Genomic DNA, 12,559 nt, shown 5'->3' on the forward strand with positions numbered 1-12,559 from the left:
TTGTCTTTTCAGTTATTTTTTAGGTTAAAAATCAAAACAAAATGGGACATTGGATTCAGGGGTCTGTTTTTCCCTGTATTTTTGTTATAAATTCGTTGTTCCATCCTCCTCTGTAATTCGTTGGTTTTTCCTTTCCAACCAGACTACCAGAGTTTAGATTTTTCTTTTCCTCAAAGGAATAAGCAGAATATAATATGAGCACCATCATTCTACTCCATAATAGCAGCTTCAAAAGTAAAACAACATCCTTCAACGGCTTATCATACCATTGCATATCCTGTTCTTCACCAATAAGACTATTTACAACTGCTACTGCATCACAATAAAAACAGATACATTATCAATTTTACTGTCGATTGCCTCCGGAAGACCATGTATTAGGGCTCATCATTCAGCCTCTTGGCTTCCACGAGCAAGCACTGGTTTCTCTGATGCGTGAACAACCACTTAATTTGGGTTCAGTATAACAGTACCTGTGGCAGCAATTCCAGTGGATGGATCATGGATCAAAAGACCCATCTACAAACAATTGGAATTTTCAAGACTGTGGAAGAACTTGAGCTACACCAGTAGCTGAGCTCTTATCCTCTCTATATTGAGAATGCCCTGCTTTGTGCAGTAACTTCTCCGTGGAGATCAGTCTCTTTTTAAAGAATCTACTATTTCGAGCCTCCCAGTCCCAAATTAATCTAAAGATGATCATAAATTTATTCATGAAATAGCTTTTTTTTTTCCTATGATTTATCTTATTTAACGAGTTTTGTCGCCCACTATTGTCTGATAATATCATACAAGTGAACACCTTGAACAAAATCTGGGTTGATATCGAGTTGTACAGACAACCAGGCTGCTCTGGAGTACGAGCATTTGAAGAAAACATGCACCCAAAACTCCAGCCTAATTGCAAAGGATACAAGTCTTATCCTTGTCAGACTGTCAATTCCCTCCGAGCGTCATGGCAAAGCAGATATTACTATTCTGATCTCTCCTGATACCGGTTGTTCTTTTTATTATTCTAGGAGTTCATGGCAAATGAGATGAACTAAGACAACCGATTTTCTTTTGATTATAAGGCTTTTCCGGTATCAGTTTTGGTTGACGTAAGTTGCTTTCGACGTGTCGCAACAAAACGCACTGGATCCGGAGTGGCCGGCCTCGTAACTCGTCAGCTTTGCCCAAGCTCGAAAACTCGGCCTGGCAACTGATAGCGGTTGAGGATTTTGGATGGAGTCGGTTCGTGAATTCGTTGGAAAGCCGCTGAGCGGGAAAACATCTCGAATGGCGATTTGGCGGGACGTCGTCATCGTGCTGAGAGTCACGGGGCCAATTTCTGCGCAGGGAGGAAAAGCTCCAAATCGTGGGCCCTCGCTAAGCTGGAAACTAATGACAAAGGCAAGCATGCTTCTTCAGCACTTTCTTAATCAGAGAGCATCTCCTGTTCGTCTCTACTTGCTTTTTATTTTTCTTTCCGTTACCTTTTTTAAATAAAATATAAGAATATATATTTATCTCCATTTCTTGCCTTTTTATCTCATTGAACAACCTAATAGTCAGAACCTACTTGATTATTGTCCTCGCTAGGGTTTTTCCCCTTTTGTTCGTCTCTCGATCTAAATCTTCAGGTTTTCTCCTCAATGATCCATTTTTCAACTTGAAAGCTCCAACTCAGTTTCTTTCTTTTGGATCATCTGACTTTCTTTTGAAGGTAGATACATTCATTTCACTTCTTTGTTTTCAGCTTGAACTCAGTTTATAGATCGAGGTTGCAATGCAACTAAATTGGTTGACGTACTGCATTGCAACCATGTTTTTTTTTTTTGCGTTTCCAGAGCCAGCGCTCCCTCATACCCATAAAAAAATTCAAATTCTGCTTAGATGTGAGAGTGACAAATGATCTTTAGAACTTAGAAGTTTTGAACTTTAGATTGTTTTTTATTTTTTCTTTGCTTTCTTAGTAATTTATGTTCACTCTCTTGGTGGACACCTTATACTGTGTATTGAAGTTTGCATCCTTGCTGTTTATGCATGGGTGACTTACACAAAGTTCATAAGTTTGTTTTATCAAACCATATGCGTTTGATGGTTGGTGAAACAGTTGGACAGTGTTGATATGGATAAAGGGAACCGAACAAGACAGAGATCATGGTTATGATGCAAAAGGACATTTACATGATCTATCTCCAGCATTTCTCTTTTGCATATATATCCTAATTGTAGCATATTATGGCAACCATTTGGGCATATTCCCATATTGTAATATAAGGCCCTTATAGGGTGCACTCAAATATTCAGGTCTGTCCTTCTCAAACTACCTGTAACTCCTTCATTAATGTACTAAAGAGCTAGGTTGAGATTACGGCTTTGTTCACATTATTCATTGTGCCCCTGGTGTGATCTAAAACATTAGTTATTTGCAACTGACCCACATCAGTAACCCCATAAACAACATTAAGAGTCTTCTGCAACTACTGGGAGCTGCCAAAAAGTCAACTGTAGATCATTAGTTTTGCAAGGAGTATTGCTCACTTGACTTCCCCTAAAGCCCCTTCCTCCCAACTTAAATGATTTTTCTGTTACTAACTTTCTTGCGCTGGTATTGCCAATTCCAACAAAATTCACATAATTCCAAAATGAGATCTTTTTATTCCATATGCTCAATAAGGTTTATTTATTTTTTAATGTTCCAGAAGTTTAGTTGCTTTCTATGCCCCTCCATTTTTCTTAGTTGGTTTGTCATTTTTATTTGTATTTGTTTTGGGTGGTCTTTAACTTTTCTCCTTCTTATTTGAATCGCAGAAAGAGTATTTCATAAATGCATTCTGGAATATCGGATTTGGATATGTAAGAAAAGATGTCTATAAATGACAAAGCAATTGATGCTGCTTTCGTGGGTGCAGGAGCAAAACTGTATCCTTTTTAGTTGTTACGTTTTGTTAGGATTTTTCATGTTCTCCTTATCTTATGTCCCACTGTTTCTATAAAAAAGGCCAAAAGGCCATTAACCAATGCTGATCCCAGCTATCTGGGTGGTGTGGATGGATACGTTCCTAACTTTTGGCATTTTTGACACAAAGTGGCCACTTTCAGACTTGTACACATGTTCTCATACTTTCCAGCCTGAGATTTTACCATTACAGCAGGCAATGAACCCTCCTCTGGTTTTAGAACATATTTGGTAAACCAAAAGAAGGTTTTTGATCTTCTTGGTCCAAATTCAAGTGTGGTGTCACTCAAACACTTTCAGTAAAAGAGATGCACTCATATATTGGACTTGACACATAATCTGACTCAACAAGCACATATGCTTTTACATTTGTATTAGCCATTGTATTTATGAATGCAGTTGAGGGATGAATGATGATTAAATGAAGTTATTGCATGGCTTTCTCTATGTCTATCTTTTCTCTTGAAGGTGATACCTCTCCACCTTCATGTACTCGCTTTTTTCTTCAGTGAAACTTTTATATCACTACAAAAGAAATGATATCACCTTGACTGGGATTTAAACCATGTGAGGATGTAAATATTTCCAAGAATCCAGTTACAGGAGTGGAGTTTATAAACACAAGGAATGTGTTCATCTTCTTGGATTATATTAAGAAGGAAAAGAAGAAGATACAGTCAAGTTGAGATAAGCAAGCTAGGATCAATTGAGCTTTGATGAAGATTTGAAGAGTGCCCATATAATTTCTCTATGCTTGTCTACTTCTTCTGTTATTTTTCGGAAAATGACAAACTAGATTGGGACCAACTGGCCATCTAACTATGACCTAAAAGAAAAATTACAAAATTTATCCTTGCCATTCTAACTTGAGTGTCCTGAGAAGGTGGCATCCCTGGTGGGTCCCACTAGAGCCATGAGTTCTATTAAGCTTCTCTTTATTACAAAATTTCTTCACATCTCTTTTGTTCTCTCTGATTGCATTAAACAACCACTCCCAAAACAAAAACCAGCACCATTTTTTCAAATGCCTTAGCAACCATTACCATGACATGCCTTGTCCAGAACATATTGTCATCTAGATGATATGGCAATTGTTCATGCTTATACATTTATATTTTTAAGTTTATTGTTTTATCCTTAATTCTCATTGCTTTTTAGTGGATTAGAAATCTGGTGTATAGAGGACCTTCAGTTGGCTCCAGTGCCAAAGTCTTCCCATGGGAAATTCTATTCAGGAAACACATACATAATTCTGAATGTAAGTCATTAGTAGAGGACACTAACAACTTCTGTAAGAAATTTGTCTAATGCTACAGAGTATTGAACTTATTTCACCATGTCTTATGATTACCTGATTGAAATCTATTCAGCTTCCTTTTTGTTATGCAATAATTTGGCATTTCTGTGTTTTTCATCTGAGACAGACCGTTTTGCTTAAAAATGGCCTTCCTCAGCATGATATACATTACTGGTTGGGAAAGGATGCGAAAGAGGTATTTTCTTTTCTTTTCCTATCTTTTTTATGTTCCAGATAACAGATTCAATTGCCAACAAGTCTATAATCCAAGTTAGGCATTAGCTGCCATCTTTGATTGAAGTATTTAGAAGTATGATATGCATACAATATGATAGATGAGACGCACAATTTTTTTTTTACCAGCCAGGATTCCTGTGAGTTAAAAACACAACCTGATTGGATGGTGCCCAGAAAATGTTGGAAGCAGTCTCGTAACCAATGAAAGTGTAAAGTGCACATTCTTTTAAAATATTGAAGAAAAACTTGGAGCAGTCTAGAGTAGAGGCTCATAGTTGAGGGAGGCATTTAACCAATGAATCAACCTAGGATAGGATGTATTAATCGGTGGGAATGATTGGGCTCTCTCTTCCTAGTTTCCTGCATTTGCATCACATGTCCTGTTATTTTGTTCAAAGATTGAAGTTTCCATCTACATGAGGGACTATAAAATTCACAACCTAGCTTTTATGAGTAACAAACAATCAAAAGTTGAATAACCTTCTAAATTTATGACTCCTTTTAGCAAAGGGTTCTAGTATTGATTCTTGAATTGACAGGCTGACATGGCTATGGCATCAGACAAAGCGCTTGAGTTAGATGCATCCCTGGGGTCTTATGCTGTGCAATATAGGGAAGCTCAAGGTCAAGAAACAGAAAAGTTCTTGTCATATTTTAAACCCTGTATTATACCCCTTAATGGGGTTTTCTCATCAGAGCTGGGACGTTCCAACAGTGAAACCTACCGGGTTATCTTGTTAACATGCAAGGGAGACCATGTTGCTTATGTGAAAGAGGTAAACCTTATTCTACCAAAGACTCCGAGCATAGTTGGACAATGTCAGTAAGTCCACAATCATTTGGATTAGTTAAAATGTCCACTTGACTTATAAGACAATATTCAATGATCTTCTATGCTTGATATTCCTCCTACTTGTCTGACTTAAATATTTTATAGAAATGCATTGCGGTCATCCTTCCCACTTTACATTGGTTTGGCAGCACGAATTTTGCTCCTCCATTTTACTCTAAGACTATTATCTTCTTCAATGATCATCTAGGGATTAATACTTTTCCTAGCACCTAATTTATTACATATTTCATAGATATGCATCATCATCAGCATCACCCTTTCCCACCTAGGTCAGGCCAGAATTGTGACCATGCTCCTCCATTTTGCTCTTAAACCATTTCTTCTGTAAACAATGAACTATGAAATCTTTTCTATCCTGTTGGAACCTTCAATTTGTTCCAAATCACTTTTTATCTCTGAATCAATGGAATTCAATTTTGGCATGGTTAAAGTTAAAATTGAGGTGGCTACAGAAATCCTGTCACACCATTGTGCTCTATCAAGAGCGATGTTTTCTGTCAAATTGTAATTCTTTAGATTATTTCTTACCACTTCAGCTCATATTATCATTGTTCTTCTCCTTGTTCTTTTTGGGCCTTATACTTGCACTGAGTCACTTCTCACCGGTTCCATCACTAGCCATCTATGTTACTATGTATATGACTGAACCATCTCAATTGACTTTCCCTCATCTTATCATCAATTGGTACTACCCTTAATTCTTCACCAATGCACTTGTTCTAATTTTATCTTTTCTAGTTTTGTTATTCATCCATCTCAGCATTCTCATTGTAGCTACAGTCATTGTTTGAAAATGTTGTTTATTGATTGTCCAAATGTCCAGCACTTTCTTATAATAAAAACGCTGGTCTTATGGTTGTCTTATAAGTTTTCCTTTAAATCTCAATGGTATATGATGGTTACATAGCACAACAAACCATCTTTAGTCATATAGAAGCAAAATTAGCAATGAAATTGAGGATCCAAGTTATCTACTTCAATTGCACAAGTCAAGTTCTTACAATCATATTAAGTTTTGAGTTATGATGTTGCATCCAGGAATTTGAGATTCCATGTACTTGTTTTGTTCTCAATTGGTCCTACATTGGAAACACCTCAAAATTTTCTTGTCCTACTATCCTATGTCTAAGTACAGTTATAATTTGCCCAGGTGCCTTTTTCTCGATCCTCCTTGAATCACAACGATGTATTTATACTCGATACTGCTTCAAAAATATTTCTATTTAGTGGATGCAACTCTAGCATACAAGAACGAGCTAAAGCTTTGGAGGTTGTCCAGTATATCAAAGACAACAAGCATGGTGGAAGTTGTGAAGTGGCAACCATAGGTATGATTATACATTTGTACCATGGTTTCTAAAGGTATTTGATGCTGCAAATACTAATTGTTCCTTTTTATGGTGTAGAGGATGGCAAATTTGTTGGTGATTCTGATGTTGGGGAGTTTTGGAGTTTATTCGGTGGTTATGCTCCAATTACTCAGGGCACACTACCTACAATTCAGAAACCTGAAATTCAACCTGTGAAGCTATTCTGGTGGGTAATATTCAGATCATGCAATTATATACTAATTTTGACTTGTTTGTGTGTCTGGTCTTAGAGACCATAAAACCTATAGTCCGTGTTTGGTAAGAGTGCAAATGCAGAACTAAGGTGAATTTGTACTCTGGTTTGGTTTTGCAGTTGTTTGGTAAGAATACGTCTTTGTACTGAAAATGAAAGTAAATTTGTTTTTTAGATGTTTTTTCATTCAAAATGGGAGCAAAGTTTGCATTCAAAAATGGAATCAAACTTTACACTTATAGTTGGCCAATGTAAAATAAGTACATTCCAGTCTTGAAATTCATGTTTATACCCATTGCAACCAAACTCAATACAAAATTTATCAATGCATAAACTGAATCAAGTTTGCATTTGTACTTTCTGACCAAAATTTCATTTACATTGATACATATGCTTTTTCCACCCTTACCAAATGCAGCCATATATACATATGGGAATCTGAATAAAAAACTTTGCCGTTTTAATAGGTATTTCCATGTTGACAAGTTTAAAACATTTTATTTTCTTTTATGAAAAGTTAAAAAACGTCAGCAGAGAAGATGCCATTACTTGGTGTAATGGTAAAATCTTGGGCTGTCAAGTGTAAGAATGTGGGTTTGAGTCCAAGAGCTGCCACTTCGTGCAAAAAACGCCAAAAGGTTAGGGCCATATCCAGTCTACTCCTCCCAAGACCCCAGATAGCTGGGACCAACATTGGGTAATGGTTTTTTGTTTTTTAAACCAGAAAAGACCTTCAGACAAACCCCCTACCTTCCTTGACAGTGTTATACCTAGTAATAGGGACAGAGCCCTCCCACCAAGAGCCAAAGGAAAAGACTCAGTAGTCAGTAATCAGTAAGTTTAAGAATAAGCTTTATTTTTTATAACTTAGTGGTATGGATTGGAAATTTTGGCTTCTCATACACTAATTTGAGTTTTCTGGCTAGATCATCACTTATCAGCATTAATGAGCCCAAGTTTACTCACCCACAGTTCTAGTTAAGTTTCTAATTGAGTCCCATCAGTTGTAGTTACTTGATGGTATTATTTCTTTAAATTTCCTTACACTTCTTGTATCAACAGGATTTCTTTTCAGGGAAAATTATGTCAAGTTGGTACTGATTCATTGAAGAAAGAAATGCTTAACTCAGACAAGTGCTATATGTTGGATTGTGATACTGAGATATTTGTGTGGATGGGGAGAAGTACCTCGGTCACTGAACGAAAAACATCTGTCTCAACTATAGAAGTAAAAAATTTGAACCTCCATCCTCTTTTATACACACACACACACAGTTATGTGCATGCACACACACGTACACATATGCATACATGCATACGAACAAGGGGAAATTTTTGATCAATAACCAACCATAATTTTATTAATTATAGTGAAAGAATGATATATAACTACAACTATTGAAAGACATCCCTTGAGATAGAGCTAGTCCATGCCACCTTACCCATTTTGTTCTTTTTCTAAATTGTTTTTTATTACTAAAATGCATTTTACCAATACAATTAGCTTCTTTTCACCTCCTTATTTAGCCAAGATATTGGTTAGGTTATTAGCATACCTTTGAGTCCAAGTACACCTTATACCCTTTCATGTTGCCAACCATGTTTTTTCTCTTATGAGATGTTTGTGTTGCCAAGGTCACGAGTTGTCATTTATAAATCACCCCACTACCAATTTAGGTCTTCTTCCACTATTAGGTTGCTGTAGTTGAGAGAATAGCCCATTCTAAGTCCTTGCATTGAGGTTGGGAGTTCTGCTCTAGTGGAGTCACCATGGCCTACTGGTGTTGAGATGATAGTCATAATATTTTTTCTTCATTTCAGAAAACACCTACTATTCTTGATGCTCCTTGATTGCCCAAGTTGCATTCATCAAAGTTGAACTTAAATAAAGAGAGGGTGGGGAGAACCGATCAGTATATATAATTCCTTGCCATGGAAAAAAGCAGCAATGCTTTGCCAACCTTTAATAATATCATCACGGTGAATTGGGTAGAATTGTTCACTATCTTAACTCAATGTGCTACCTTGATTGCTATATTCTCTATTACAACCTCCCTTAGAGAGGGTGGGGAGAACCAGTCAGTATATATAGAATTCCTTGCCATGGAAAAAAGCAGCAATGCTTTTCCAACCTCTAATAATATCATTAAGGGGAAGGTTAAAAACCAGAAGTACAAGAAGCGGATCTCACCACACAAGGGTATCTCTTCGAATGAGGATCGATCGCTCGAGAGGTGAATCGAAGTCGAGAAGTTTGGCCATGGGAAAAAAGAATATGTTGAATGAGATTTAACGAGTGGAAGTCTGGGGATACCTAGACTGACGTTGGAGAGTGTTGACAGACAAATCATAGAAGAGAAATCTTTGGAAATTATTGCACAATTGAACAGCTAGGTATGCTTGGATTCTCATGGCTTTCCATCTTCTCTACCTTCTTCAATGGGTTGGGGTGGCTCTATTAGAGAAGAGTTGGGGGGTTAGTGGTTTGATGGAGCGGATAAAGGGGAAAGGAGTTTAAAGAGGAAAAGAGTGGAGAACGATCAACAGAGGGTTTATAACAGAAAGAGAAGATCGGTGGTAAAAGGAGCTATAGGGGAAAGGGTTGAAAGGAAAGAAATGGATGAGCAGGAGGAGGGCGAAAAGGAAAATAAGGAGGGGTGCGGAGATTTTGGGGCCTGAAGCTATTGAGGTTACAGGAGAAGAGAACCCTGAGAAGGGGAAGGTGGGTATTGATTAGCTAGTGGATAGACAAGTGGAGATCGGTAACTCTCTTGGCCTCTTCTTTCTAGGGGGAAAGGGCTGGTGAGGAAGGCAATTGAACAATTTGAAAGAAGTAAAATAGAAGAATATAACAAAAAGAAAATAGTCGGGGAAGGGGTGAGATATGGGTGGAAGGAGAAGGGAGGGAAGAAGAATTTGTTGAGGAAGAGCAAAGGGAGGTCGGGGAAGAATTAATAGGGAAGGGGGAGAAGGCTGTGTTGGATTGAAGTCTTTGTATGTATGAGTATTCGGCTGATAAGAGTTCTTATTAGCCTATACTTAAGTTTAAGTTGTCCTGTAGTGGGCCTTTGTTAATGGGCCTAATCCTGTTTAATGTTTTAAGTTGTCTGGGTGTCCCATCACTAATCAGGGGCATTCTAGTAACTTCTTATATCATTGTACTACACCATAATATAAATAATAGTATTGTCGACTGAGCAGAGCAGTTCGACATTCCAGCATCTCTTCTTCTTCTTCTTCTTCTCTTTTCTGCTACTTCGGCTACAGTAATTTAGCTTTCATGGTATCAGAGCATTAGCTTCTTCCTGGTTTCAGCCGGCACACACTCTCTTCTCTTGCTGTCTTTTCATCTTTTCTCTTCCTTTTCTGGGTTGCTGTAGTGAAGACCTAGGGGTGTAAGAGAGTAAAGCAAGTTCGAACCTAGGGTTTCTCTTGGTTATAGGACTCAAGGGAAGTAAGACCCAGAAGTAGATGTCCTACTAGGTTATTTCCAGCAAATAGTAGCTATTTGGCTATTAAGAGAGGTCTGTGTAGGACAGACCTAGTTGAGGACTGATTTCAGCAGTCCTAGCACTAGCCGAAAGGGGCTTAGCTACTTCTACAGTTGCAGCTTCGGTGCTCCAGGAAGACTCGCACAGATTTAGCTTCTTCTACAGAGCCCACTGTTCACTTGCTACTGTTGCAGCCTCGAACTGTTCACTCGCTACTGTACCCGAACTGTTGCAGTTTTTGGTTCAGCCCAAGTGAAGTCTATCTAGTGTTCTACCAGCACTGTGAACACTTCTACCAGCATAGCAATGTGGCAAACAGCTCCAAGTTCAGGGTGGTTATCAGTCCGAAACCCCTCACCACTGCTGTGAGATTACCTAGGGAGCTGCCAGCTCCAGACTGTTCAGCACTGTGAACCCTAGTTGAGGACTGATGTCAGCAGTCCTAGTATTGGCCGCAAGGAAGGGCACTCTCTTTACAGTTGCAGTACTCAAAGTTCAAGTGGAGTCTGCATAGCACAATAGTTGAGAACCCTTAGCTTCAGGTTGGTTACCAGTCCAGAACTCCTTGCTTGCTGTTGTAACTGAACTGTTTCAGAACTGTGACAGTCTCGGCAAGTCTGAAACTGTGTCGAGTGCTGTCAGAACCTGCTGTGATCATTTCAGCTAATAAGATCTGCTCCAGAACTGGTTCAGAACCTTCAAAACTGCTTCGGCTAGTCTTAATCAGTGTCACCTACACAGTGGCTGCAGTCAAGATGTCTTCAATACCCAGAGATGTTTCTTCTAGAGATAACAGGCCTGCGACAAGTGGGAATTTTGTCGCCAGCAACAATGATGACAACTCACAAAATACACCAATAGTGTCTTCTTCTCCTATGGGACAGGTTGTTGATTCCTTTGGAACTGGTACATTGGGCTTCACTGCTAGTGAGGTTGAGGTCCTTAGCAGGGCATTAGCCCGTCTAAGAAATAATTATTTTGCTTCTACATCTCTTGCTAGATCAGGTACAGCCTCTGCCTTCAGTGCCACTGGTTCTATTGACTCTACTTCTTGGGTTATTGATTCCGGTGCTACTGACCATATGACACATATGTCTTCCCTATTCTCTTCATATCATTTGTTGTCTGGTCAGGATAAGATGAGAGTTGCTGACGGGTCTTTCTCCACTATCTCTGCAAAGGGAATTGTTGACCTAAGCAAGGACCTCTCTCTTAAATCAGTTTTACATGTTCCCAGTCTTACCTCAAATCTCTTGTCTGTTTCAAAACTTACCAAAAATTTGAAACCTTTTTTCCTACTCATTGTGTCTTTCAGGACAGATTGACAAGGAGAACGATTGGGTGCGGTCATGAGTATGGAGGCCTCTACTACCTTGATGCAGACATTGGCTCAGCCTTACAAGCATCTGCTGCTAGTAATCCGGAAAGTGTGGAGTCAATAGCTAAGCTGCATCTATGGCATGCTAGGCTAGGTCATGTGTCTTTCTCCTCATTAGAAATGTTGTTTCCCGAATTGTTTAAGGGCATTCCAAATCAGAGTCTAACTTGTGAAGTATGTTAAATGTCAAAACAATGTAGAACTGTGTATCCAATTTCCAGCAATGAAATTTGTGCTCCTTTTGATTTGGTTCATTCTGATGTCTGGGGCCCTTCACCCATTGTTTCCTTTGATGGTTTTCGGTACTTTATCAGTTTTATTGACCACTACTCTCGTTGTACATGGATCTACCTGTTAAAAGGACGGGATGAAGTACCACGGATAACCATGGCATTTTGCAAGATGATTGAAACACAGTTTAATAAGAAGATTAAGCAATTCAGGTCAGACAATGCTGCTGAATACTTTGAAAAATCCTTGAACTTATTCATGGAAGATGCTGGCATACTACATCAGTCATCCTGTGCTTATACTCCTCAGCAGAATGGGGTTGCTGAGCGCAAGAATAGACATCTATTGGAGACAGCTCGAGCCTTACTATTCCAACACAAAGTCCCCAAGCAATACTGGTCTCAAGCTGTACTTTCTGCATCATATCTGATAAACCGGATGCCATCTAAGGTGTTGGGTATGAAAACCCCTTTCTCTGTTTTGTGCCCCACTCTTCCAGACTTTCCCCTTCCTCCTCGGGTCTTTGGCTGTATATGTTTCATACATGTGAAGGATCCAAAGAAGA

General features: G+C 38.7%; 1 protein-coding gene across 6 annotated transcripts in view; it reads left to right on the plus strand.

The window, feature by feature from the left end:
* Positions 1-200: 200 nt before the first annotated feature.
* VLN1 (villin-like 1) overlaps positions 201-12,559 on the plus strand; it is a 62,134-nt gene continuing 49,775 nt past the window's right edge. For 2 of the 6 annotated variants that reach the window (XM_010258264.3, XM_019197748.2), the window contains exons 1-8: positions 1,494-1,705; positions 2,797-2,907; positions 4,103-4,202; positions 4,369-4,437; positions 5,018-5,254; positions 6,482-6,659; positions 6,738-6,867; positions 7,957-8,122. In XM_010258264.3, the coding sequence (XP_010256566.1) occupies positions 2,852-2,907; positions 4,103-4,202; positions 4,369-4,437; positions 5,018-5,254; positions 6,482-6,659; positions 6,738-6,867; positions 7,957-8,122 (936 nt within the window). In that variant the 5' untranslated portion in view covers positions 1,494-1,705; positions 2,797-2,851. Of the gene's footprint in view, positions 1,393-1,490; positions 1,706-2,796; positions 2,908-4,102; positions 4,203-4,368; positions 4,438-5,017; positions 5,255-6,481; positions 6,660-6,737; positions 6,868-7,956; positions 8,123-12,559 lie in introns of those variants that run through there. The other 4 variants (XM_088897486.1, XM_088897488.1, XM_088897487.1 and 1 more) reach the window with 4 other exon arrangements.

This window comes from Nelumbo nucifera, chromosome 2, assembly GCF_055504915.1.
Source record: "Nelumbo nucifera cultivar China Antique chromosome 2, China Antique-T2T, whole genome shotgun sequence".
Classification (NCBI taxonomy): Eukaryota; Viridiplantae; Streptophyta; class Magnoliopsida; order Proteales; family Nelumbonaceae; genus Nelumbo; species Nelumbo nucifera.